The following is a 26,484-nucleotide window of genomic DNA, read 5'->3' as shown; positions in this document are numbered from 1 at the left end:
TAGAAATCAGAAGATCTAGATGCTCTTGAATTAGAGATGAGATGGGATACAAGAGCTAAAGCCGGAAGGCCAGTTGAGAGCTCAGATAAAGGCTTCGGGAGGAGGCATTGCCATGGTGGAATTCAGTCGTCTACAAAGCAAAACCATATATCCAGTCATTTCCCAGGGGATCCAAAATTCAGTAGACCCAGGACAAACATATTTTGAGGACCTACTGTGTACCAAAGATAATCTAGATGGTGGGGACAGATTAATGAAAACACAGAAGTCCCTGCCCTCATGGAAGTTAAAATTTTGGGCAGGAATTTACAAATAAACAATATATTTACTGTGTCAGATGAGACACTGGAAAAAATAAAATAAAAAAGAGAAAGAGGGCAGGAAGGGCTGGGAGGTGGTGTGGAAGCAGCTGCAATTTTAAACTGGGTAGTCAGAAAAAGCCCCACTGATAAGCCGATATCTGGCTGGAGACGATATCTGGCTGGAGACCTGAAGGAGGGAAGAAGAAACTATGCGCTTATCTAGAGTTTTCCACTGAAGGGCAAAGCCCCTGAGGCAGGAATGTGCCTGGATTGCGGAACCACAAAATGGTGAAAACAACAGGAGAATGAGAGGGAAGCCAGATGGGGGGTCAGTTGTTTTGTAGGCCCGGAGCCCCGACGTCAGCTGGCACTCTGGGTGAGGAGGACAACCATCAGGTAGTACTGAGCAAAGGAGAGCATGATCTGACTCACATTTTAACAGGATCATCCAGGGGGCTTGTTGAGAAAAGAACAATGGGAGGCAAAGGTGGAAGCAGGGAGATAAATTTGGAAACTCCTGCAACCATCTGAGGAAGCCAGCTGATTGTCTGGATTGTGGTGGTTAACAGAGGAGGTAGTCAGACTCTATCTTGTTAAAAGCTGATACAATTTGCTGATAGACTCGATGCCGGTGGGGGATGACAACCAGGATTTGGGCCCAACCAAATGAAAGAACGGAATTGCAACTTCTCAACTGGGTAAATGAAGCTGGGCACTTGAAGTTATAGTTTAAGACGAGGCGGAGTCAGCAAAGGACACTTGGTGAGCATCCATTCCCTACCCTTAGCCTCCCGCTGAAAACGATGGCCCATTCTGACTGATGAGCATATAACCTTATTCAATGCTCAGTAAATGACGATGGTGGTGCAAAAAAAAAGATGGTGAGTTATTTCTATGTAAAGGAGTCTGGGGGCCTAGAGTCAAGTCAGAAATGCCTCTGCAAATTACTTACCTCCCTAAGCCTCAGTTCTGGCATTTGTATAATTGGGATAATAGTACCTATCTCCTACAGTTGTGAAGAATCAACAAAATAATGCAAGTAAAGAATGGGGGGAAAGAAAGAATGAGAAAAACAAATTACTTCTCCTGGGTGAGAAGGGCAAAACAAAACATTTACATATCTCATTTTAAAACTGAGGGGTTTTTTTTCCATTATGCAAAAATAAACAGAAAGTATTCTCTGGGTCAGTAAATCAAAATTCTTACTTGGACATCAAAGTTCAGTGATGCAGTGGTGCCTTTTCTCCGGGACTTCTCTTTTTCGCCACAAGATTCTTTGTTGGACATTTTGAAAAGCTAAAAAAAAAAAAACCATATTAGGTGTTTATGTGTTTTGTTTTACCACCACCACAACAAAATACATTAGAAATTCGTCATCTTTCAGTTTTAAAAAGACTGGAGTTTTACAAAATTATTTCCATCTTCTAACCATTCCCAAGACAACAGGATTCTCTCATTCCACTTTATTTCACTTACAGTCTCCCTCATACTGATCTCTTCCTCTCCTTCAATTTCATCTACCACCTTTTTAGGAATGACCTCTCAAAACTGTGCCTTTAGCCCTGACCTTCTCTCTCAAGCTTCAGATCACCATTTTCAACTGCCTACAGGACTGCTCTCTTGTGCCCAACCTACACCTCAAAACTAATTAGTTCTAAGTCTTTTTTTCCTGACACACCCTCTATTCAATTTAGCCTGTAGCAGAAGCATCCTGTGCTGGAATGGAAAGGTCAGAGAATGGTAACCTCATCAGGTCTGCTGGGATGGGAAGATATAAAAGGAGTCTAACAGCAAAACCCAAAGGAGAGTTTATTGCTGATAGTGACACATATGGAAACTATGAATGTAAGAAAGGCTAGAAAGCAGGCATGGACTCATGGTCAGTCATGACTACAGTAAGTGAAATTCTATAAAAGAATGATCAATAACGCTAAATCAAACTTTAGAATGTTTTGATGAATATAAAGAGAAAAAAGAAAAATGCTGACAGCTAAGAGAAAACCTAATAATAAAAACTAATAAAAGAATATTTAAGGGGCACCTGGGTGGCTCAGTGGGTTAAAGCCTCTGCCTTTGGCTCAAGTCACGAATCCAGGGTCCTCAGATTGAGCCCCCCATCGGGCTCTCTGCTCAGCGGGGAGCCTGCTTCCCTTCCTCTCTCTCTGCCTGCCTCTCTGCCTACCTGTGATCCTTTCTGTCAAATAAATAAATAAAAATCTTTTTTAAAAAAGAGTATGTAATATAGACTTTTTTAAGATTTTATTTATTTACTTGTCAGAGAAAGAGAAAGAGCAAGAAGCACAACAGGGGCAGAGGCAAAGGGAGAAGCAGACTCCCCACTGAGCAAGGAGCCTGATGCAGGACTGGACCCCTGGAGCCTAGGATCAGGAGCTGAAGGCAGACATTTAACCGACTGAACCACCCAGGCATCCCTTAAACTTCTAAGAACAATACTAAATTATCCCAAAATTTTGCTTTGTAAGATCATGTATGGAATCAATTGAATTCACAATTGAGCTTCCAGATTAGAGGAATAATATTCTTTTCCCCTTCTTGTTCCAAGGATTCTATTCCATTTTGGGAAAAGGTACAATAAAAACAAACAAACAAAACACAATAAATTCCATGAAACGAACTGTTTAGAGGCAATGGACTACTTATGTTAACTTTTACGATTTAAACTAATCCATGTTCATTTTACATTGTTGCTTTGAATACAAAATAAGGCTAACTTTAAACCTTTCACCCATAAGCCAATTGAAAAAAAAAACTGAAAAAAATCACTAAAAATAGTGGACTATCAAAGGAAAAACACATTTATGTTTACCATGACAAATGTTTTATATTTATAATAGTGTGAAATTCACGTTGATTTTATGAAAATTAAAATACAAACTCAAAGGGGAGACTTCCTGTGCTGGCCAGCCTCCGAAGTGGTTCCTGATGATCTCTAGAGCCGGGTAATTACACTCTCATGCAGTGCTCTCACAGTAAACAGAGCTGGTCTGTGACACCAATAGGAATTGCTATATGGCAGTATGTGGCTAGATCATATAAGACACTGCGGCTTGTGTTTTTCTCTTACTCTAGAGAAAGCCAGCCACCATATCATGAGGACAATCACATAGTCCACAGAGCAGCCCACCAGTGAGGAACTGAAGCCCACTGCCAAAAATGAACCAATTGCCAGGCCTGTGAGCATGCCCGCGTTGAAGCCAATCCTAGAGCCCTAATCAAGCCTTTGAGTGGAAGCATCCGGGGCTGCTATCTTCACTGCAGCCCCGTGAGACTCAGAACCAGGTACACACCCATTAAGCCACTTCTGAATTCCTGATGCAAAGAACCCATGAGGTCATGTTTATTGTTGTTTTAAACCACTAAGCTTTAGGATAACTTAGGCAGCAATAAATGACTAACACAGTCACTTAATAAAACTCTTCAAACTTTGAAGATTTCTTTTTTTTTAGGAGTCTCAAAAGCACAGATCATGTTTAAAAATTCTTATTAAAATTCCCATAGAATTCACACGCTTAAATCTAACCCTCTTCATCTTCCGGTTTCCAGCTGGTGTTAAATAATGAGACTGATACACTGAATCAAGCTTTCAATTAACCATCTAGCCTTTTGGAAATTAAAAAAAAAATCAATGATGCTTGAATGAGGCACAATATAATTAGCCACTACTCATTCCCATAAGTTATAACGTGTTATTTTCCCATTTTTAACTGACTGTTAAGAGCAGTGAGGCAGTTATACATTCAGGAAAACTAGTTAAAAGTTGGGGTGGGGGTGCGCCTCGGTGGCTCCGTGGGTGGAGCATGGCACTCTTGGTTTCTGCTGGGGTCCTAATCTCGGGGAGATGAGACCAGTCCCGCCTCCAACTCAGCGCTGGTCCCGGAGAGTGGGCGTGGATTCTCTCTCTCCTTCTCCCTCTGCTCCTCCCTCCCCCCTCACGTGCTCTCTCCCTCCCTCTCTTAAAATAAGTAACTATTTTTTTTAAGTTGAGGTTGAAGGCAGTATGAGGACTTTAGAACTAACTCACCTCACTAGGGAAAGTAGGGGGAGGCCTCCAGACGCACTTCCTAACTACTGGGGGGTTGGGAGGTGGCAACTAAATCCTGCTACACTTTCAAAGCGCCAAATAATCACACTAGCTCTCACCTGGGCTGAACAACTAGGAAATAAATAGACCAATGAGATCGCTAGGCATTAAGTAGCACCTTTATTAACTAAGAAAACCCAACTGGAAGTGCGAGTCTCCTAAGACAAAAAGGGGCTTCCTTCTCCTTCCCTGCTGCTTATAACATTCGGACCAGTCCCGGGAAGAAAGAGCGGCCGGAAAATTCAAGTTTTCCTCTGCCTGCGCCAAGGGAAGGAATGCTTGAGACTTAAGTTCAAGCAGGCCGGGGGAGTAAAGGGAAGAGAAGTACGCGGGCCAGAGGACTCACTGGCAGACGCCGTGTGGAATCTGAATCGCATCAATCAGGTGCCGCAAAACTCCAGACACTCAGAGCTCTGGTTATTAAGTCTAACTACAGGTGTAGGGCGCGCGCAGAAACACACGCTCTTCTCTACCCACAGGACCCCTACGACCACAGGGCAGTGCTGATAGGAATACGTAGGTTAAAGCAAAATAAAGACAAAAGGAGAAGTATTCAGGTCACGGTGTGGATGAGGGTGCGAAAGGAAGCGCAGATACCGATTCCAAATCAACCAGACTAGCAGGGAAACTCGTTAGCCGCTCCTAAGTCCCCGGGGCCCAGGAGCTCCGCAGGAACAAACCAGACTCTCACTCTGGGCGAGGGGCAACTTCAGACCCAGAGCCGACCAGAACCCCACCCTTCACCAAGCTGACTCAACCCCGGATCCGTCTACAGAGTCGCCCCGCCCAGGCTCGAGGGGCCTCCGAAATCCTCCGACCCGCTGGCTACCCGCTAAGGTACCGGAGGGAGAGAGGTGAGAACCTGCCCAGCAAAACGTCAACTAGCGCCCCACTTACCTTACCAGCGCCCGCAGCGGAGGCGACTCCGGAGGCCCAGGCAAGAGAAAGGGTCTCCCCCGGACCCGAGGCTCGCTGGGAAATGTAGTTCTGCACTCGGACCCAGACTACTACTCCAACGTTCCGAGCGTTTGTTTAGCTTTGCATTTACTTCCTCCATGGACTTGGGACTCCGGCTCCGCCCTGGCTGGCGCGCTGCACCCTGGGTATTGTAGTCTTGCTTCGCTTCCTTGGTTGACGGCTGGAACCGAAACGCACCGTGGAAGCAGAACTCTCTTACCTCATTGGTCGCCGTCCCTGCTACGTTTCTGCGCAGGCTGTGGTGGCGTCGCAACGCCTCGGGGAAAGGGAAGCGGACGGGACCGCGAATCGCTACCTCTGGCTTTTTATTTTTCTGCTGACAGGATTTGGTCACTGGTTCTTCATCTTTTGTCTGTTGCACGCATCCAGCCCTTCCCATTTGCTTTCCCACTCCTTGGATCCAGCCCTCTGGGCATTCACGCCAGTTCTCTCACCCCGCCGTGAGCCCCTCCTGGTCCCCGGGCGGGCCTGGCACGGAGGCGGTAACTATGGAGAATATGGCGGAGGAGGAGCTGCTACCCCAGGAGAAGGAGGAGGTGGAGGTGGCCCAGGTCCAGGTCCCGACCCCGGCCCCGGACTCGGCTCGGGTCCCAGCTCCGGCCCCGGATTCGGCCCCGGCCCCGGACTCGGCTCCGACTCCGGCCTCGGCTCCAGCCCCAGCCCCTGCCCTGGCCCAGGCTCCGGCCCTGTCCCCGTCCCTAGCCTCTGCCCCTGACGAGGCTGAAAGCAGTAAGTGCAGGAGGCCTAGATCTTTCTGCCGCAAGAGAAGGGAGAAAGTGCGCCTTGCTGGGGAGTAGGGGAGGCCCTCTTCACTGGGATGTTTTTTATGGGGAAAGACAGGTTTAGGAATGTGGGGGGAGGGAGGAGGGACCCGTGTAGCGGGTAAAGCGGGTACAGAATGGGAGAAGGCATGTCCCCAAACCTCGAGGACATCATGGTGAAGGGTTTGTGGAGGCCAGAAGTGCTGCAGATAAAAGGAAATAATGAGGTCGAGGGCTTCTTCGTTAAAGGGGGTCTTTTTCTGCTACGCAAATAGGGAGTTACACTGATTTGGTAGTTTCCCTCTCAGCCCCGTCTGCCGTGGTTCACTAAGTCCTTCAAAATGTGATATGGTAACCGAGGCAACCTGTTTACTGTAGTAGATCGTAGCTGCCAAGATTTAGAAACCATTGTTACCAACTAGTTCTTGTGCTCGAAATACACAAAGAGATTGGCTTTTCTTACTATTTTTACTATTTTTCTTTAGCAGCTTGCTTTCAAAAAGAATTTGAGGCTGATAAGTAGTTTAAGAAAGGGTCGACTAAATTCTGGATATCGTCCCTCAGTCATAAATACCAGTTGAGTTCTGCCCTCCGTTCCATCATAAGTGGACTGTTGAAAATTAATAGCCCGTATTATTGTGCTAATGTATGTGCTTGCATGTTTTCTAAGTGGTGATTTATTGGAGCATAAAGAGAAACACTTGAGAATCTTCTGAACACTTTTAAATGTAAAGTCTCAGAAAGTTGGGGTTTTTTTTTTTAATTATTTTGTGGTCCATAAATTGACCGTTCTGTTCTTTCTGAATTAATAACAAAATAATTCATTTTCTTCTAGGACAGTTGGGAATTTAATATTTATACATCACTTGGGTAGTTGTAGTCCAGTAGAGTAGCTTTGCGATTTTAAAGCCACATAAAAATTGTCACAGTAAATTAAAGAGTAGAGTTGATCACAGAAAAGGCCAAAGTGTGCCTCGGGTAGGCTTCTCCTCCTCATATAAGATCAGAGGTAGTAGGTGCAAAATAAGGGCCATTGTTTCTTCACCCACAACTACAGGTGGGGGGGTGGTGATACACTCTCCTGAGTAGCCTCCCTTCCCTACCGCTAGATTAGATTTGTTTTTATTAATCAGAATTGGTTCAGCAGCTTAAGGGACTGCGTGCTTTCTCCCCCGTCCCCACCAGCCAGAATGTTAAACATAGTTTGGGAAGATAAATATTCCAAATTTTGGAAGTATGTAATTTGAAGAATGTATGATGTTTGAGAAACCTGAAAAATGCATAACTGGGGCAAATATGTAATGATTGAGAAATCTGAAATGCGTTAGAAATATATATTAATCACATTTTAAAAAATTATGTGGTCTAGTTAGTCCTTCGAAATCAGTCGTAAGTAGGCAAGATGAAGATGGCATATTTGAAATAGAACTGAAAAATGAGGAAAAAGTATAAGAAGTTGTAAAAGAAACTCCTAGCATCTTGGATTCATCTGATTTAACAAGAGGTTTGCCTGTTGACTTCGGAATTACTAGCATGTTACAAAAAGTTTAAGTGATTCAAGTACAGATTGTCTGCTATCTACTATCTTGAACCAGAAAGTAATTTGAGAGGTATACATACGAAGGCATATATCATGAATCTTTAGACAGATCTTTGAGAGTTTTAATAGTGGACCACAGGATTTTCATTATTCTCGTCTAACTTACCAGGCTCCTGTCTCTTTATTTTGTACAACTTAGGATGATTTCAATAAGCACAGGTTTATATAGTACTATATACTTTCACGTGAACAGAACTTTGAACTTTGGAAGCTGAAAGTCTTTATGATTGCAGATTCAAAGGATTTATTTGTACACATGGATTCATTGCCTGAATCTTGTGGTCTCACCTAGCAATTAAGTTTTTGCTCATTTGGGAAAAGTTTTGCCTATTTATAGAAATCCTATCTCATTATAAAGTCATTTGAACAATACCTAGTATGACAAGTTAACCAGTAAGATTTGTTGCTCTTTGCTTTTCTCATTTAAAAATGAGGTGAAAATTTGTCTTTTAGTAAAGTTGAGCAGGAATGTCTGATAGTGCTGAATTGAATTCCAAAATTATTGACTCAGTTTGTTACTGCATTCAAAAAGACTAGTGATTTTTTTTTTAATTATTTAACAAACCATAGTGCCTGCTGTGTATGAGATACAGTATTAGGCACTTAATCATTACAAAAATGAGGAAGGCATATCCCCTGCTGTCTTACTGTTTATTTTTGGGAAAGAAAAACAAGGACACACACAAAAGGAACTGGGAATGAAGCTTGGAGAGGAATAGGCAGGAAGGTATCTATGGTAAGAATAGAATTTAAAGGTTTCAGGTTCTAACCTGTATAACCTTGTTGTGTAATGAGTACTAGAGAGTCCTGCGGTTTATTATCATCTCTCCAGTTGGGAATCTTTTCCTGCCAATTTTCAGCTCCTAGTCTTATATTTGTATATTCAAGCTCCTCCTTTGTAAACATTACTTTCCTTTGGGATATGCATATTCAAGTCCTTCCTTAAAAAGAAAGAAAAAGCAACCTCCAGTCCCATCTATCTCCTTTTTTATACTGCCACACTTTTTGAAATAATCTGTGTGATTTTCTATACTTTATTTTTTTCTTCTAATCCCATTTGTATTTCAGAACATCTCACTGAACCTTTTTTCTTAAAGGTGACCGGAGACCTGCTAAATACTAAATCCAGTAGTTTTCTATTGATTTCTACAACTATTTGTGATACTTAGTGTTGAACCTTTTACATTCTCTTTTTTTCTTGGCTTCTGCCTTGATTCTCCTTTACCATTTATTGTTTTTGAATCTATCCTCCTTGATGATTTTCCTCCGTGTCTCTTACATTACCTGCATCCCTCCATATGGTGCTTCCGAATTGTAACCATTTATATTAATCAGTAATGTGTTCAGTGGCATTGGGGAATGCATTTTCAAGCCCAAATCAAGAATATGTTAAATGTACTTTGGGAAGATATATTCATATATTCCAAAGTTTATAAGTATGTCATTTGAAGAATGTGTAATGTTTGAGAAACCTAAAAATATGTTACCGGGACTGGATTTTTGGCCTTTTTCCTCTCTTTTTTCCATAGTGCTTTTTTCCTTGGGCTTTCTTCAGCTCATACTTTCACCTAGCTTGTATTTATGATTTATATCCTCCTGAACTCCAAAAACAACTCCATACTGAACTTGAGGAGGAATACCTGTAGTATATCAAACACTGTGTCAAAAACTAAATTACTTTTTCTCCTTTCCTCTTTTCTGCCAAAAGTGTTTTCCTCTTCCTTTATTGGTTAATGGTACCATTATTCTCAACCATGTAAACTTGAAATCTTGGAACCATTCTTGAATGCAGTCTTCATTCACGGTTATTTCTCACACCCAACATTCTTTTTTTTCTGTCTGTTCTTTACCTTTCTATTACTAACTCACCTCAGTTACTGATCTTTGTACAGACAGAGATAACCTCCTGAAGTGCACTCAGATCATACTACTCACTCCCTCAAAAACCTGCAAAGACTTCACGTTGCCTGAAGAGGATAGTCCAGACTAACTTGCATAGAATTTAAGCCTTTGGTGATCTGAACTACATTTTTGGCTATTTGTTCTTCCACCACCTCCATTCTCCAAACATACTATGTTCCAGCCAAGGGTGGGATAGAGGTGGCTGTATTTTTTTTACACCTTATACCTTTATTCATGAGATTACTAGCTTATAAGGCCAGCCACCAAATTTCTGCTTACTGAAATCTATTCATAACTTACATCTCAGTCACATGTCACTTCCTCAGTGAAGGCACTTGTTAGAATTAATTCCTCCTTCCTCCTTCCTGTATGCCCACACCATATACCCCCGCTATTCATTTCACCCTGTGCTGTATTACAATTAGTAGGTAACATATCAGTATCTTTCCTGCCTAGTTGAAACTTCTTTGTTTTTTTTTTTTAAGATTTTATTTATGTATTTGACAGAGATCACAAGCAGGCAGAGAGAGAGGAAGGGAAGCAGGCTCCCCGCTGAGCAGAGAGCCCGATGTGGGGCTCCATCCCAGGACCCTGAGATCATGACCTGGACCGAAGGCAGAGGCTTTAACCCACTGAGCCACCCAGGCACCCCTTGAAACTTCTTTAAAGATAGGAAGCGTGGCTTATGTTTCTTACTTCAGCATTTTGTACGGAGTAAAGACATTTTCTGCAGAATTATATTGAATAATTAGATAAAAGTTAAAAGGTTCATGAAGTTACACAGTGTTTTTTTCCCCAACTTTTCACAGTCTGAGGCCCACTTGTCATTTTATAGGCAGAATTGCAGCAATAGTCCCCATCTGGGTGCTGGGGCACTGTGCTACAGGAAATAAAAGTGGAGGAGTGTCTGTGACGTGATCAAATAAAAATAGAACTGGAATTCAGGTTTTTAAAAACTAATCTTCTAACTCTTAAAATTTCCTTTCAGAGAGACACATCTCAATCCAAAGGCAGCTTGCTGATCTAGAGAAGTTAGCCTTCGTAGCTGAAGGAGATTTTGACTCTGCCAGTGCATTGAACTCAGATCATCTTGATGCAGGTATTTCCATATTTTGAGTCTTTTTTCCCCTCTTAATTTCTTTTGGCTTTTTAGCTTTCAACTCCTGAAAATTTGCTGGGAGTAGATTTGTGTATTGCCACTCAACTAGAGCAATAATAAAATTTTCTCATTCAGGAAATTGGTAGCCGTCTGCTTTCACAGGTGCTGTGGAGACAAGTTGTCTCATTATCTCACAGTTCCCCAAGGATATTACAATTTTGTGGATATATAAGGACTGCATATTCTTTTAGTTCGGAATTGCATTTAACTATAAGCAACAGAAGTCCCAAAAAACTACTGCCTTTAATAACCAAAGGCGTATTATATTCAGTCACATAAACAAAGTCCCTAGGTGGGCAATTTAAGGCTGGAGCAAGAGTTCCTCATTGTTGTCAGGCCTCAAGCTCCTCTTTCTGCTTTGCCATCCTCAGTGCTTGAATTCCATCTTCAGTATAACTTCATGGTTTTTTGAAGTAAGCAGAGCATATAGAAAAATTAATTTTGACTATATTTACAGTGTGCTATATGTTAAAGATACTCGGATTAAAAATTAAGTGAGTTGCTGATTGTTTTTGTGTATGTTTATTGTTTTAAACCTGAATTTGAGATTTTAATTTTTTTGTTACTCTCAAAGTTTTTATTTGAGATCCATTACATTTCTAATTAAATAAGACTTCTATTTTTATGATCCGTAATCTTTTCATTAATGAAGAAGGAAGAACTTACAAATTCGCTAGTTGGTAACAGTGGTTCTAACCATGCTCCCTGTCCCAGAATAGCAGTTATTTTGGATCCCACTTAGTCCTTTCACTCCTTCCATTTTTCTTACTCTGCATGTTAACTGTTTTTGTTGCTGACAGAGCAGAATGCCACAGTAGGTGCTTACACTGTCTGCCCCGCTCCTGCCTCCCTGGGAGTGTGACAAGTACTGCCTTCTCCCCTGTCCAAAGTATGTAGTGATGCTCTCTCTGGCAGGCCTTTTGGCTGGAGGGATATCATGTACTTTATTACTTTCTCATCTTCTCTCTTCCCAGTGGCAACAAAGTTATCAGCTAGCCCCAGAGAGGAGAGTTTTAGGGTAAAAAATTAATCACTGACCATGTGCTGATTATTAACTACCTGTTGAGGCAGAGATGACTCTCTCTACCATTAACATAGATGTTATCTGAGAAGTGTGTGTTGGGTGGAGAGAATCCCCTGCTACTTCTTTCATAGCTAAATTGAGGCATTAGTAGCCTGTCTGTTCTGTGCTTGATTGGTTGTTTTCTTTTTTTTTTTTTTTTTTTGGTCAGGAAACAAACAGTCTTGTCCATTGTGCCCCAAGGAGAAATTCAGAGCTTGTAATAGTCATAAGCTTCGTCGTCACCTTCAAAATTTACACTGGAAAGTCTCAGTTGAATTTGAAGGTTAGTATTCTTGTGCTTGCTAAAAACTAAATGTGTCAAGATTTAATAGAAGTTTTGGAATTTTATTGTGAATAAAATCAAATATTTTCCATTTAAAATTATGAGGGATTTAATGTCCTTTTAATGTATTTCTTAATAAACAGTTATGGAATTCTCTAGGCAATGGATGTATGTCGTAAGTATAGTTTAGTTTAGCAAACATTTATTAAGCATCTGTTCTATACTGGGTATTTTGCTTGGCCCTGCGGCCCCCATAACTTTTTGAACTATGTTTTAAAAAGTTAATACTTTTTCTTTTATGTTAGAGCAACTACCATCTGACACATAATTTTGAAAGTGTAGTAAATGCAAAACAAAATAAAATTTATAGTATGAATATAAAAAGACAATATCTTTTTTTCTGCTGATGGCTTGAAAAGATTAGAGTTAAAAAGAGTAGTGGGATTTAAAAAAAAGAGTAGTGGGATATAAGATAAATATTTGAAATCGTCTTTCTCTATAGATAAATGAAAATTATAAAAAAGATACCAATTACAGTAGTGACAAAAATGACATAATTTGGGGGACTGAATTTAATAAGAGGTCTCATAAAGAATAAAATTAAAGGACAAAAAATGAGATCTTACCAAGTTAAAAGACTTTTTAGATATAATGAATTATTAAATTCTGAGAGTGAATTATGTGAATTAGTACAGCATTTTTGGAAAGCGATCTGGCAACGTTTTTTAAATTTAAAAATTCACATATCTCTCGACCAGGTACTCCCTCTTTTGGGAGTAAAAGAATCAATTGATAAGAATAAATGTGTAAGAATATTCACTGCAGCATATACTTAGTGACAAAAACTTGAAACTAAAATAAAAACAGGTTGGTTGACTATAATATGGTGTTACATACCATGAAATATTATGCCACCATTGTAAAGAGTATATATTGGATTTATACTAGCTTATTTGGAAGGATTTCTATGAAAAACTGCTATTGCATGTGTGTTGAGAGGAGAGTTCATGATACTTCATATGGATTAAAAAAAAAAAAACAACTCTGCCCTCAAAGCCCTAAATATCCATCTTAAACATATGCATACTTGTATATGAATTTGTGAGCATAAGTATTGCTAAATGTGGTTATCTGGAGTTTTAACCCCAGGAAAGAATTTTCTTAGTAGTATTGGTAAAAGGTTATCACTAGTCACTTAGAGAAAAGGGAATTAGAGACTAAATTAGAGGCCATCCTGTCTTTTATGTTTAATTATTTTTAAGAATGTACGTAAATCATGTCTTTTTATCAAAAAAGAAAGGTCTCATTTTAGTTAAAAAGTTCTTTTTGTAGTCTTTATTTAAGTCATTGTTTAACCTTTAGGTTAGTCTTTGTCTTCCCCATTATTTTCATCTCTTAAATGGCTCATGGCATTTCTTTACTTTCTTAAGTACATTAAGTTGTTGGATTTTTTTTCACATGGTGATGATCTGATACATGGCGAGTATCACAGGTTTTGTTTTAGCAAGCAGGTCTCAAAGTAATTTGCAAATATGTTTAAGGTAGAAGCAACAAGACCTGCTGAAGGAATAGAAGTAAGATGTGAGGGGAAAATAGCCAAGAATGAGTGGGCCTGAGACTTGAACAGCTGTAAGAATGGTGGTATCCTTTACTGAGCAGAGAAGACTGCTTGAGGACCAGGTATGGGGGGAAAAGGCCAAGCCTGCAGATTGAGGCATGTGAACGTTTAGATGCATCTTCTGGAGATGTCAAGTAGCATGTCTAGATAAGAATTTTGAGTTTGGGGGAAAGGTTGGGGCTAGAGATACACGTTTGGGAATTGTCAGAATATAAATGGTATTTAAAGCCATGGATTGGAATGGGATAGTCATAGGAGTACATATCAATGGAGAAAAAAGAAGTTACTGCATCCTGGGATACTTCCATATGTACAAGTAAGAGAAACAATTAGATGCAAGGTATGAGAAGAAAGGAGCTGGAGATCACTTACAGTTAGGACAACTGGAAGGCATCATCATTCATTTAAAAAATAAAAAAGAGACCTGGTTCAAGAGGAAATGATATTTTTAGTCCTTGACAGATTTTGAAATACTGACCGGATAACCCAGTCGTACATCCTCAGCAGGCAATCAGAAAGAGAGATCTGGTCCTCAGAAAGGAGTTAGTAATTAGACCTAGAATTTGGAATTCCTTCCCCCAGGGGAGATAGTTGCAACCATAAAAGGCATTTAGCCTTTTATGTAGCCATCAAGCCTATAGAAGAATCTACTCTTTAGAGTGGAAGAGAGGGAAGAGGATGCATGAAGAAGGTCAAGAAGGATGAGAGAGAGCTAAGTGCCTTCTCATGAAGAAGAGGCTGTGTAGCGGCAAGTGTATTATGAGGCAAAGAAGGTGAAGCCTAATAAAAAGTCACAATGTCAGAGAATAGATGATAAAATTGAGTCCCAAAGAAGCTAAATGACCAATCAAGGTAACACATAGTCTTGGCAGAACCAGAATTCAAACCTGGATATCATACATTTGTTTTTGTACTATGTGTTACTTAACAAATATATAAAACTAAGTCTCATTCAAATAAACTATGACCTTTTAAATAAGAATCCCAGTTACTCTTATAAAATAAAATTTGCTAATAATTTTTAATGGTAATTGAATATTTAATGAACTGATATGACAACCAGCGATTCTTCACTTTAGGTTACAGGATGTGCATCTGTCACTTACCTTGTCGACCAGTGAAACCAAACATTATTGGAGAACAGGTAATGAGATGTGAGATTTATTTTTAAATTTAGCCCTCTTTAAAGAAAGCAGAATTTTTACCTGGCTTTAAGGCTGTGGGCACATTTGACGATGAGGTTTACTTTAAGATTTTGTGTCTGAGTGCTTCCAGATTATCATGGTAGGAAAAAAACATGAATTATATGAAAAAAAGAGTTACTGTATTGAACTTTTCATTTTTCAGTTTTTAATTTTATTCAGATAAATTTTTCTCTTGTGGTTTCAAAACAAAAGTTAACCTATTTACTAATTTTGGAATGGAGAATTTAAATAAAAAGTAATATTTTTCTTTTAAAATAAATTGATTATGGGATAAGAGCCTTCAATTTCTGTGATTCAGTTAACTATCTTAGTATGTCAATTCGTATTTACCTTCTCTATCCTCTTTTAATCTGTCAAAGGACAGAATTAAGAAACTTTCTGAAATCTTAGTAATTGTTTAAAAGTACTAATGTCCCTTTTTAGGATACATTTAATTTTTGGGGAATACAAAATAGTTTTTTTATAGTACTATCCTGGATGCATATTAGCTTAAGAAGTCCTCATTATTAATTTTTTTTCGGGCCACTAAAAAGAGTAAAGTGCTGGGGAGAAAAAAAACATTTCTTAAGCAGGGGTCAGGACAATGGTTGGTCCATCAACCCTATCCAGGACATTTTGAATGAGATGACAACAGTACCAATGTGTAATGTTTTCACCTGTTCTTTACTTGCTGTTTGATCCCAAGTAAATAGGAGGTAGAAGCTCTAAGGGTAAAAGGTATCAAAAGTAGAAAAAAGCCATTGGAATAATCTCTTTATTCTCAACTAAATGAGAAATTACAAAGTGAAAGTTTTTTACTTGGACTATTAGTCTTTTTATTACATTTCTAACATTCAGTGGTATGCCGAAACTAGCCCATATTTCTAGAAATCTTGAAAGTTGGTTGTTAAACATGGCCATCATTAAAAATTAAATTGAATAAATTTTAAAGTGAATAAACTATATTATAAACAAAGGTAATGAGTACTCCAATCTCATTATTTCCTATTACCTATTTTACTATTGTCGGCGCCATATACATATATATGTATAACATATATATAATATATTATATATTTATATTATATATTATATTTATTATATCTGCATGGCAGCCATGCTCTCTAGTAGGATATTACACATCTCTTCCCAAACTCACATTCAGTGATTTCCCATCAGTAGCTTGAAATCTGTCACAATTATAGCTTTCCGTTGGCCGTGGTAGAGTACACATACCACAGAAAGCTGCAAACAGTATAAATCAGGACTTTATCTTCCTGGAAAAGAATTGTTACTCACCTACTAATACAGTTCTGCTAATTTTATGCCATTTTTATAAGTGCTACTTATAGAAAATAGGGTACAGTTATATGCTGACTAGAATGAATGGGAAAAACAAATTAAATTTGTGGTCTATTATAAATTAAGTAAAAAGCAAACATAAATGTAGATAAGGAAGTAAAGATCCCTTTGAAGTCCCATGGCAATATCAATACTGTCTTCTACATCATTAAACTCGTGACACACTAACATACTTAAATTTGCAATCTTAATAAACTTCTATTTCGTTGTCTTAGTAACTTATCTGTACATTTAAATTAAATACTCTGTTTGATAGATATCCAGTAAAATGGGCGCCCATTATCATTGTATCATTTGTTCAGCAACAATCACCAGAAGGACCGATATGCTGGGACATGTTAGGCGACATGTGAATAAAGGAGAGACGAAATCCAGGTATATTGCTGGTAAGTTGAGCAATCTCATTAACATATGTTGATAAGTAAATCCTTAAACAATGATCGCGTTATTCTTTTTTTTTTTTTTAAAGATTTTATTTATTTATTTGACAGAGATCACAAGTAGGCAGAGAGAGAGAGAGAGAGAGAGAGGAGGAAGCAGGCTCCCTGCGGAGCAGAGAGCCCGATCCCAGGACCCTGGGATCACGACCTGAGCTGAAGGCAGAGGCTTTAACCCACTGAGCCACCCAGGTGCCCCTGATCGCGTTATTCTTTTCACACATCAGGGAGATAAAATACAGGGATTTAACCAAATCATTTAGTTAACTATTAATCCATTATGTCAGGTTTCATTTTCTTTCTGTAAGGCTCCCAACAACATTTAACTGTCCTCAGTTTAACACATATATTTAATGTGGGTAGAAAAAGTGATTGATGCCAAAGTAAATATACATATGTGTGTGTGTGTGTGTGTGTGTGTGTGTGTGTGTGTATATATATATATATATTTATATAAGTCAGCCACCTAACTGACTGAGCCACCCAGGCACTCCTAAATATAGGTATCTTAACAGAAGATTATAGATAGCTATGTTATACTTACTGTTGAAAACACTGGAAAAAGGAGTTCTATAAAGACCATTTATTATCCTGAAGTGATATCAGGTTATTAATAGCTTGTTATTAATGAGGCAGCCCTTCTTTTTTTTTTTTTTTTTAAAGATTTTATTTATTTATTTGACAGAGAGAGATCACAAGTAGACAGAGAGGCAGGCAGAGAGAGAGAGAGGGAAGCAGGCTCCCTGCTGAGCAGAGAGCCCGATGTGGGACTCGATCCCAGGACCCTGAGACCATGACCTGAGCCGAAGGCAGTGGCTTAACCCACTGAGCCACCCAGGCGCCCTGAGGCAGCCCTTCTTAAGAAAAGAATTAATGGGACGCCTGGGTGGCTCAGTCGGTTAAGTGCCTGCCTCTGGTTAAGTGTCTGCCTCTGGCTTGGGTTGTGATCTCAGCGTCCTGGGATCGAGTCCCAGATTGAGCAACTTGCGCAGCAGGGAGCCTGCTTCTCCCTCTGCCTGCCCCTCCACCTGTTTGCACATGCACGTGCGCACACTCTCTCTCTCTCTCTCTCTCACAAATAAATAAATAAAATCTTTAAAAAAAAAAAAAAAGAATTAAGACCTCATGCCCTAAGGCATCCATTGTATATAATGAATTAATTTCTCTCATATACATCTAGAATGGTGATTATGTACTTTTCTTTCAAGAATTGAAAAAAATAGTCACTGAAATAATTTTCTATAGAGCTTAATTGCTGGTAGAATCTGGTTTGAGAAAGGCTGATCTTGTGAGATAAGTCACATGCCACTTTGGTGGGTGTAGAAGAATATAAAAAACACTAGGGAGGGGCGCCTGGGTGGCTCAGTGGTTTAAGCCTCTGCCTTCGGCTCAGGTCATGATCCCGGGGTCCTGGGATCGAGCCCCGCATCGGGCTCTCTGCTCAGCAGGGAGCCTGCTTCCCTTCCTCTCTCTCTGCCTGCTCTCTGCCTACTTGTGTTCTCTCTCTGTCAAATAAATAAATAAAAATCTTTAAAAAAAAAAAAAAAAAAACCACTAGGGAATGTTAACTATGATTTGGCATTGTAAAAAGGGAAGTATGGTTGCCATGTAGTTAACATTCTGATTTTAATACTATCAAGAAAGCCAAACACAGGGGCGCCTGGGTGGTTCAGTGGGTTAAGCCTCTGCCTTCGGCTAGGGTCATAATCTCAGGGTCTCCTGAGATCAAGCCCCACATCAGGCTCCCTGCTCAGCGCGGAGCCTGCTTCCTCCTCTCTGCCTGCCTCTCTGCCTACTTGTGATCTCTGTCAAATATAATAAATCTTTAAAAAAAAAAAGAAAAAGAAAGCCAAACATAAAGACTCTATTTTTCCCCACGCATAATATATATGTCTCATTCCTAAAATATTTAAAATATACATACACAAATACATCAGTAGTTCATTTGGGCTTATAGCTAAATGATTCTAATATATACAAAATGTAGGATCTTTTTTTTACCCATTACTTTATACCCAACTTAATATAATTTTGTGTTTTACACTTGTAGTTATAAGAAAGTGTTCTGAAATCTAGCATGTTCTGGAAGTCTAGTGATTCTTTGTCATCCATGATGGCTTGTGGAATGAAACAGAGATACTAACTTTATAACCATTATATCACAGTAAGATATATTTAGCAGCCAATCTGTGTAAACACAGTATATTGGTTGATGAACAATAAAGGCTTTTTAGGATTTTTTTTTTTAAGATTTTATTGATTTGTCAGAGAGAGAAAGTGCACAAGCAGAGGGAGCAGCAGGCAGAGGGAGAAGCAGACCTCCCACTGAGCGAGGAGCCCAGTGTGGAACTCAATCCCAGGACCCTAGGATCATGATCTAAGCTGGAGGCAAATGCTTAAACTGGCTGACCCACCCAGGAGTCCTGAATTTTTTTTCCCCAAATTTTGTTTTATTTTAAGCTTATTGTTCTTAGCTAGGGTTATAATACAGATATTTTTATGTTCAAGGCAGGTAAGATTTAACTTAATAAACTTTAATTCCCCAAATACTTAATTGAGTGCTACTCTTTCCTAGAGACAGTACTGAATAAATCTCTTTCCTAGAGACAGGGTTGTTTTTCTTTTTCCATTATTTACTCAATTGATTACATTAACAAAATATTAAAATGAAAAGTTATTTCTTTTAATGTGTATTGTTTTGGATATTTAGAATTATTTTGTATTTCACTGGAAATCTTTTTTTTTTTTTTTTTCATTTTAGCTTCTGCAAAACCACCTAATGAAATTTTGAAAGAGGCAGACACAGATGTACAAGTTTGTCCTAACTATTCTGTACCTCAAAAAACAGATTCCTATTTTAATCCCAAAATGAAACTAAACCGGTAAGATAAATTGGGAAAAGGATTATGGGATGTTTCAAATTATAACAAATGTACCTTCTCTTAATCTTATGTTCTAATACAGTGAAATTTAAAACTAGGTACAGAATGAAAGTCATCTGTTTTAGTATTTTCTTAAAATGATTGTTTTCTTTTATCCTACCAAACTAATTTTTTTCTCAGAGAGCAAAATAGTACTTTTGTGGGTAAGTTTTATTTATGAAATCATTATTCATGGTGAATGCTTGTTTATAGAACCCAACTAGATTGATAGTTTAATTTCACAAATGTTTACTTCTTATACTAAGGTAAGGAATATATTACTAGGTCTTCCTTTAAAACAGGTAGTACAGTAAATAGGAACCCCAATTCTCTTTTTTTTTATTTTTTTTTTTGAGAGTGTGAGCCTGAGGTGGGGGAAGAGGCAGAGGGAGAGAGAGAGACAGAATCCTAAGCAGGCTTCATGCCCAGCTCTGAGCCCTGTGTGGGGCTGATCTCACAAACTTGAGATCATGACCTGAGCTGAAATCAAGAGTTGGATGCTTAACTGACTGAGCCACCCAGGCTCCCCATCTCACTATTCTTCAATAAAGTAAAATCTACAGTGATGAAGCCATGGTACAGTAAAATTATTTCAGATTATTATACTTTCTTTTAGGCAGCTAATATTCTGTACATTGGCTGCTTTGGCTGAGGAAAGAAAACCTTTGGAATGTCTAGATGCCTTTGGAGCCACTGGTAAGTAATGTTTTTTTTTGGAACTCCACTTTAATTATCAGCTTTATGCAGTATCTTTTCTTAGAAAATTCATATGGGTATTCTATCTGGCAGAATATTTTGGCATAAAAAATTAAAGACCCAAAGTAAATATTTTTATTGTGGAAAAATTCCAATACATACAGAAGTAGACCATATAATAAATGAGTCCTTTGCTATCTCTCACTCACTTCAAAAATTATCAACTTATGCTTGTTCTTGTAGCTATATCCCATGCACTTTTCCCTCATACCTCCTTCTACCATCCTCATCCCCATTATTTTGATACAAATCACTGATACGTCATTTGATCTGTAAATATTTCAGTTGGTTCTCTGAAAGATAAGGATTTTTAAAAAAGAAAACCATGATACCATTATCACATCTTAAAAAATTAAGTCAATATCAAACCATGATACCATTATCACATCTTAAAAAATTAAGTCAATATCAAATTGACTTAAGTCAATTAAGTTAATATCAAATGTTAAATATGGCCAATTACCTGTTTTTTTTTTTTTTAAATCAAGCAGGGATTCAAATAAAGACTATATATTTCATTGTTTGATATTTCTAAATCTCTTTTTAATCTATATTCACTTCCATCATTTTGTTTGTGTGTGATAATTATTTGTTGACATGTAGCTTGTTTGCCTTACAGACTTTTCCAGAGTCTAGATTTTTGCTAATGGTATCTCCATGGTTTGTATAACATGTTCCTCTGTCCCCTGTATTTCTGTTAATTAGTAGTTGGATTTTCAGGTCTGATCAGTTTCAGATAGGGGTTTTTTTTTTGTTTTTCCAAGAATACTGGTTCATTACAATCAGGAAATACTTGATGTTTGGTTATCTCTCTTTTTTTGTGATATAATAAACTGCCTAGTCATTAGGCTGTGGGGTGAGGGGTAATTTTAAATACTGAGAACATTTTTCCCAAAAGAACTTAACAGTAAAGAAAAGATAATAGGGTAGAAAATTTCTAAGAAGTCACCTGAACGTAATTCAAGTCTTTCTTCTTATAGGTCATAGGAGTGTATTTTGGGGAAGTTTGTAGCAAAAGTATGATAGCAGGAATTAGCTCTCCTTTTTAAGTTCCTCTTTGTTGGAAAAGTAGTGGTTAAAAGCAATTTAATATCTTGCATAATCTGATCCCAACCTACTTTTCCAAATTTAATTACCAGCATTTTCCCTTATCCAACCCTTTTTCTTTATTCTTTTTTCTTTGTCTTTTTTTTTTTTTAATTACATTTAATCTATTTTACCCATTCCCCAACCCACCTCCCTTCTGGCAACCATCAATTTGTTCTCTGTATTTAAGAATCTGCTTTTTTTTTTTCTTTGTTAATTTTGTTTCTTAAATTCCACATATGAGTGCAATTGTATTTGCCTTTCCCTGTCTATTTCACTTAGCATTATACTCTCTAGGTCCATCCATGTTGTTGCAGTTGGCCAAGATTTCATTTTTTTTTATGGCTGAATAATGTTCCATTGTGTATAGGTACTCTCTTCTTTATTCATCTATCAATAGATACTTGAGTTGCTTCTATATCTTAGCTATTGTAAATAATGCTGCAGTAAACATAGGGAAGCATGCATCTTTTTGAATTATTTTCATTTTCTTTGGGTAAATACCCAGTAGTAGAATTACTGGATCATATGGTAATTCTATTTTTATTTTTTTGAGGAAACTCCATACTGGTTCCCACAGTGGCTGCACCAATTTACACTCTCACTAACAGTGAGTGAGGGTTCATTTTTCTTTGCATCCTCACCAACACTTGTCTTTGATTCTAGCCATTCTTGTAGGTGCAAGGGTGATATCTCATTGTTTTGATTTACATTTTACTCATGATTAGTGATATTGAGCATCTTTTCATGTGTCTGTTGGCCATCTGTATATCTTCTTTGGACTCTTAACCATCTTTATCCAATTCTTCCACCCTCTACCCTCCCCCTACCCTACCTCTGGCAACCTACAAATCTGGTCTGTTTCTATGAGTTTGGTTTTTTTAGAGACCAGATATAAGTGAGATCATACAGTATTTGTCTTTCTCTGACTTACTTCACTTAACATAGTGCCCCCAGTGGTCCATCCATGATGTCACAAGTGGCAGGATTTTCTTCCTTTTTATGGCTTAATAGTATTTTCTAGTGTGTGTGTGCATATGTCACATTTCTTCATCCATCTGTGGACACTTAGGTTGTTTCCGTGTCTTGGCTATTATAAATAATGCTGCAATGAACTACTCTTTTTTCACCTGAGATCATCAAAGCTAATGTCTGAGCTTTTCAGTCCTTTCGTGTAATGTTCCCTTGTAAACTTGTATCAGTTCATAGCAGTCAGTTTGCATGCTTCCCCATCTCTAAAATGTGAATGTTAGAACTAATCACAGGCTTATTATGAGAACCTGAAAATATTTGTAAAGACCATGGCACATAGTGGATGTTAAATATTTACATTTATGAGACATATGAGTGGAGAAGATGGTCAATGCTTTTAGTACATAGAGGGTTTTCTAATACACAGTGGTTGGGCCTGTGGCACCTCTCCCATATTGTAACAGATGTTGCTTGTGGCACTAATCCAGTAGGTCTAGAAAGCCTGTGAGGAAAGGCTTTCTTGGTCTGAATTCTTGATCATTTGCTTACATGTACAAAGTTGTTCTGTTTAATTCACAATGATGCTGTTGTACAGTGTGTGAAAAATGTTAGTCCACTGAAGTTGTTTTCATATTTTGGTGCATTAGGTAAACTTCAGCAGGAGGAGTTTCAGCTTCCCATCCCCCAGGCTGAGTAACTCCACCCTTACTCATATTGTATGTTGGGTTTCTCTGTAAGATTTTGTTTGAAAAAAGCATTCCGTTGTAAGAAATTTTAACAAAAGAAAACCTGTTCCCCCAAATAAAGAACAAACGTGATTATTTTATTTGACTAGGGGTTTCAGAAAAGTTTTAGAAGTATTAATGAAAATCTGTTAAACACATTTTGTGTGTGTATGGTAACTTTTCTTCAGAGGCTTTGTCGTGAGAAAGTAAAAAAAAAAATTATTTATGACAATATTAAGATTTTGAAACAAGATGGTTTTGGTTTTATAAAATATTTATTATTATATACTGTTTTATTCTTTAATTACTATAATTTAAAATTCCTTTTCCTTCACATTTCTCCTAAGGGATAATGGGATTACAATGGGCAAAACATCTTGGAAGTGCAGTTAAGGTTACAATTAATGACTTGAATGAAAACTCTGTGACACTGATTCAGGAGAATTGCCATTTAAACAAATTGAAAGTGGTGGTGGACAGTAAGGAAAAGGAAGAGAGTGATGCTATTCTTGAAGAAGGAGAGGAAAACCTTGGTAATATTAAGGTGACCAAAATGGATGCCAATGTACTGATGCATCTGAGATCCTTTGATTTCATGTAAGTGGCAAAAAATTTGCTGTGTTACTTTGTGTGTGTGTGTGTGTGTGACTTTCTAAAGTGGCCCAGATTTTTGGAGGGGGGATAAAAAGACTGTTTTTGTTTACTTATTTGCATTAATAGTTTTTTTCGTTGGCATAAGAAATTCAATAAGAACATTTTCTAGCATTTGAAATACAATTCCTAGGCATGACAGTTTTCCTATAAGCCTGATTCATTTTTATAATTGATGTATCATGTGATCGTTTTATTACTTAATTTAAAAATAGGACTGTATATTTAAAACAGATTTGTAAAGTACTTTTGAATCCATGGCATTTTTTCATTAGACTTAATGACAGTGGTATCATTTTGATTACTAGTATGATTTTAAATAAATGTGTATTCTTTCTCATTTTAGACATCTAGACCCTTTTGGAACATCCGTGAACTATCTAGATTCTGCGTTCAGAAATATAAGAAACCTTGGCATTGTGTCAGTGACTTCTACAGATATCAGTTCTTTATACGCCAAGGCACAGCATGTTGCCCGGCGTCACTACGGCTGTAATATTGTCCGAACTGAGTATTACAAGGAACTAGCAGCCAGAATTGTTGTAGCTGCAGTGGCAAGGTACCAGACTGGCAACAACATACTTCATATGTTTGGTTATATGACAGAGATACTATTACAAAAAGTGCCAGTTGCATTTTTCAAAATATGCACGAAGTCCAAATTCTGTATTCATGTCAAGAATCTTGATTTGTTTGGTAACCTTATGTTTCTTTTATAATTAGATTTAAAAGTTTTGTCCCTAAAATAGTTTACTCTCCAATTAAAAGTTTTATTAAAATAAAGTAGTTTAAGGAAGAAGAGATAAAAATGAAAGTAAACCTTCAAATCAGTTATTTTTTAACAATGTAGGTTAGATGGGGGATAGAACCGTGAAAAGAAAAAGCAAAGGCTGTTTTTAGATTTACAAAAAATCGGGAAGGGGGTGGTTTTATATTTATTTATTTATTTTTAAGTAGGCTCCATGCTGGGCATGGAGCTCCCAACACAGGGCTTGAACTGAAGATCCTGAGATTGAGACCTAAGCTTAGATCAAGAGTAAGACACTTAACTGATTAGCCACCAAGGTGCCCCGAAAAATTTTTGGGTTTTTTATTTGTCATTGTTTTTAAGATTTTATTTATTTGTTTGTTTGTTTGTTTGTTTGTTTTAGAGAGGTGGTGGGGAGAGAGTTCGAGCAGGGGGAAGAGCAGAGGGAGAAAAAAATCTCAAGCAGACTCTGCACCAAGTATGGAGCCCAATGCAGGGCTCAATCCCATGACCCTGAGATCATGACCTGAGCCAGAATCGAAAGTTGGAGCTCAACCAACTGAGCCACCTCAGCACCCCAAAAATCGTTTTATTTCTGTTTCATCTCCTTTCTTTACATACTTTGAATAAAATGATGGCTTATGGGGTACCTGGCTAGCTCAGTCGATGGAGCATGTAACTCTTGATCTCAGAGTTGTTGAGTTCAAGCTTTGGGTGTAGAGATTACTAAAACAAAAATAAAAATAAACATAAATTTTAAGTGATGGTTTGTAAACTTGATTCTGCAAAATGATCTTACCTATAAAACAAAAAGTTCTGTTTTTCATCAGGATTTCTAAGGAGTTAAAGAAAGGCTTTTTTTTTTTTTAAGCTTTTTATTTATTTATTTGACAGACAGAGATCACAAGTAGGCAGAGAGACAGGCAGAGAGAGGAAGGGAAGCAGGCCTCCTGCCAAGCAGAGAGCCTGATGTGGGGCTCAATCCCAGGACCCTGGGATCATGACCCTAGCCGAAGGCAGAGACCTAACCCCCTGAGCCACCCAGACGCCCCCTTTTTTTTTTGAGCACCCACTTTATTCAGAATATTATGCTTGAAGAATAGTATAATATTATATAAATTGAACCTGAGAGTATAGCTAATCGCATGATCAGCCAGTTCATTCACTAGCCTCAACACTGGGTTCACAACATTTAGAATGAAGTTTCTACCTCAACATAATACAGATTATTAGGCTTCATATACCTTTGCCAGTATTTCTAATTATTGGAAAACTCTGATATCCAGTGTGTATACATGCTAAGGACCTATTGTGTATACTTAGAAATGTTTATAACGTAATATCAACAAATTGAAATTAATACATATGAACTGAATTTAGTATATATAACTGCAGAGGGAAAACTAAGTACATAAATGGTATATCAATTAGAATTTAATCCAGAAGTCTATAAAATTAATAGTGGCAAAAACTTCACCTATTCATTTTTCACTGAGCATTCAGCACATACCAACCTGCATGTAGTTAGTCCTCAATAATCATTGTTTGGAAGAACTGTTATAGAAAAGTAGGTAAAAAGAAGGTAAAAAGTAGGTAAAAAGAAAGAAGGGTGGTGGTGAGGACAAGAAAAAAAGTGACACTGAAAATCAGAGGGTGTAGTCTTACTGAGAGGATACCATAATGGAAAATGTCTAGTTACTGAAGATTCTCCCAAGCATCCTTTATTAACTGTGTTTCAGTTTGTGTAAAAGTTACAGTAATGATCTTTTAAAAACACTACTATTAAGAATTGAACTGTCCAAAAAAAAAAAAAAAGTGGAACTTTCCTTATTTTCCCATAACCCATCCATGGCTTCCTGTCCAGGTTAGTATTG

At 38.0% G+C, this 26,484-nt stretch overlaps 2 protein-coding genes across 3 annotated transcripts in view; one reads left to right on the top strand and one right to left on the bottom strand.

Moving 5' to 3' along the window:
* Window positions 1-5,761, bottom strand: part of SWT1 (SWT1 RNA endoribonuclease homolog) — a 104,830-nt gene extending 99,069 nt beyond the window's left edge. Inside the window, 3 exon segments of the mRNA XM_047704312.1 lie at window positions 1,509-1,598; window positions 5,307-5,344; window positions 5,347-5,761. Coding sequence (XP_047560268.1) covers window positions 1,509-1,598; window positions 5,307-5,344; window positions 5,347-5,761 — 543 coding nt within the window.
* Window positions 5,649-26,484, top strand: part of TRMT1L (tRNA methyltransferase 1 like) — a 46,548-nt gene continuing 25,712 nt past the window's right edge. The window contains exons 1-10 of one of the 2 annotated variants that reach the window (XM_047704314.1): window positions 5,965-6,111; window positions 7,513-7,647; window positions 10,634-10,744; window positions 12,037-12,150; window positions 14,848-14,912; window positions 16,571-16,700; window positions 19,513-19,633; window positions 20,289-20,368; window positions 23,559-23,808; window positions 24,209-24,421. In XM_047704314.1, the coding sequence (XP_047560270.1) occupies window positions 14,856-14,912; window positions 16,571-16,700; window positions 19,513-19,633; window positions 20,289-20,368; window positions 23,559-23,808; window positions 24,209-24,421 (851 nt within the window). In that variant the 5' untranslated portion in view covers window positions 5,965-6,111; window positions 7,513-7,647; window positions 10,634-10,744; window positions 12,037-12,150; window positions 14,848-14,855. Of the gene's footprint in view, window positions 6,112-7,512; window positions 7,648-10,633; window positions 10,745-12,036; window positions 12,151-14,847; window positions 14,913-16,570; window positions 16,701-19,512; window positions 19,634-20,288; window positions 20,369-23,558; window positions 23,809-24,208; window positions 24,422-26,484 lie in introns of both variants that reach the window. The other variant, XM_047704313.1, reaches the window with a different exon arrangement.

This window comes from Lutra lutra, chromosome 15 (genome assembly GCF_902655055.1).
Source record: "Lutra lutra chromosome 15, mLutLut1.2, whole genome shotgun sequence".
NCBI lineage: Eukaryota > Metazoa > Chordata > Mammalia > Carnivora > Mustelidae > Lutra > Lutra lutra.
The sequence above is the reverse complement of the archived record's forward strand: the minus strand, read 5'-3'. Positions and strand labels throughout refer to the sequence as shown.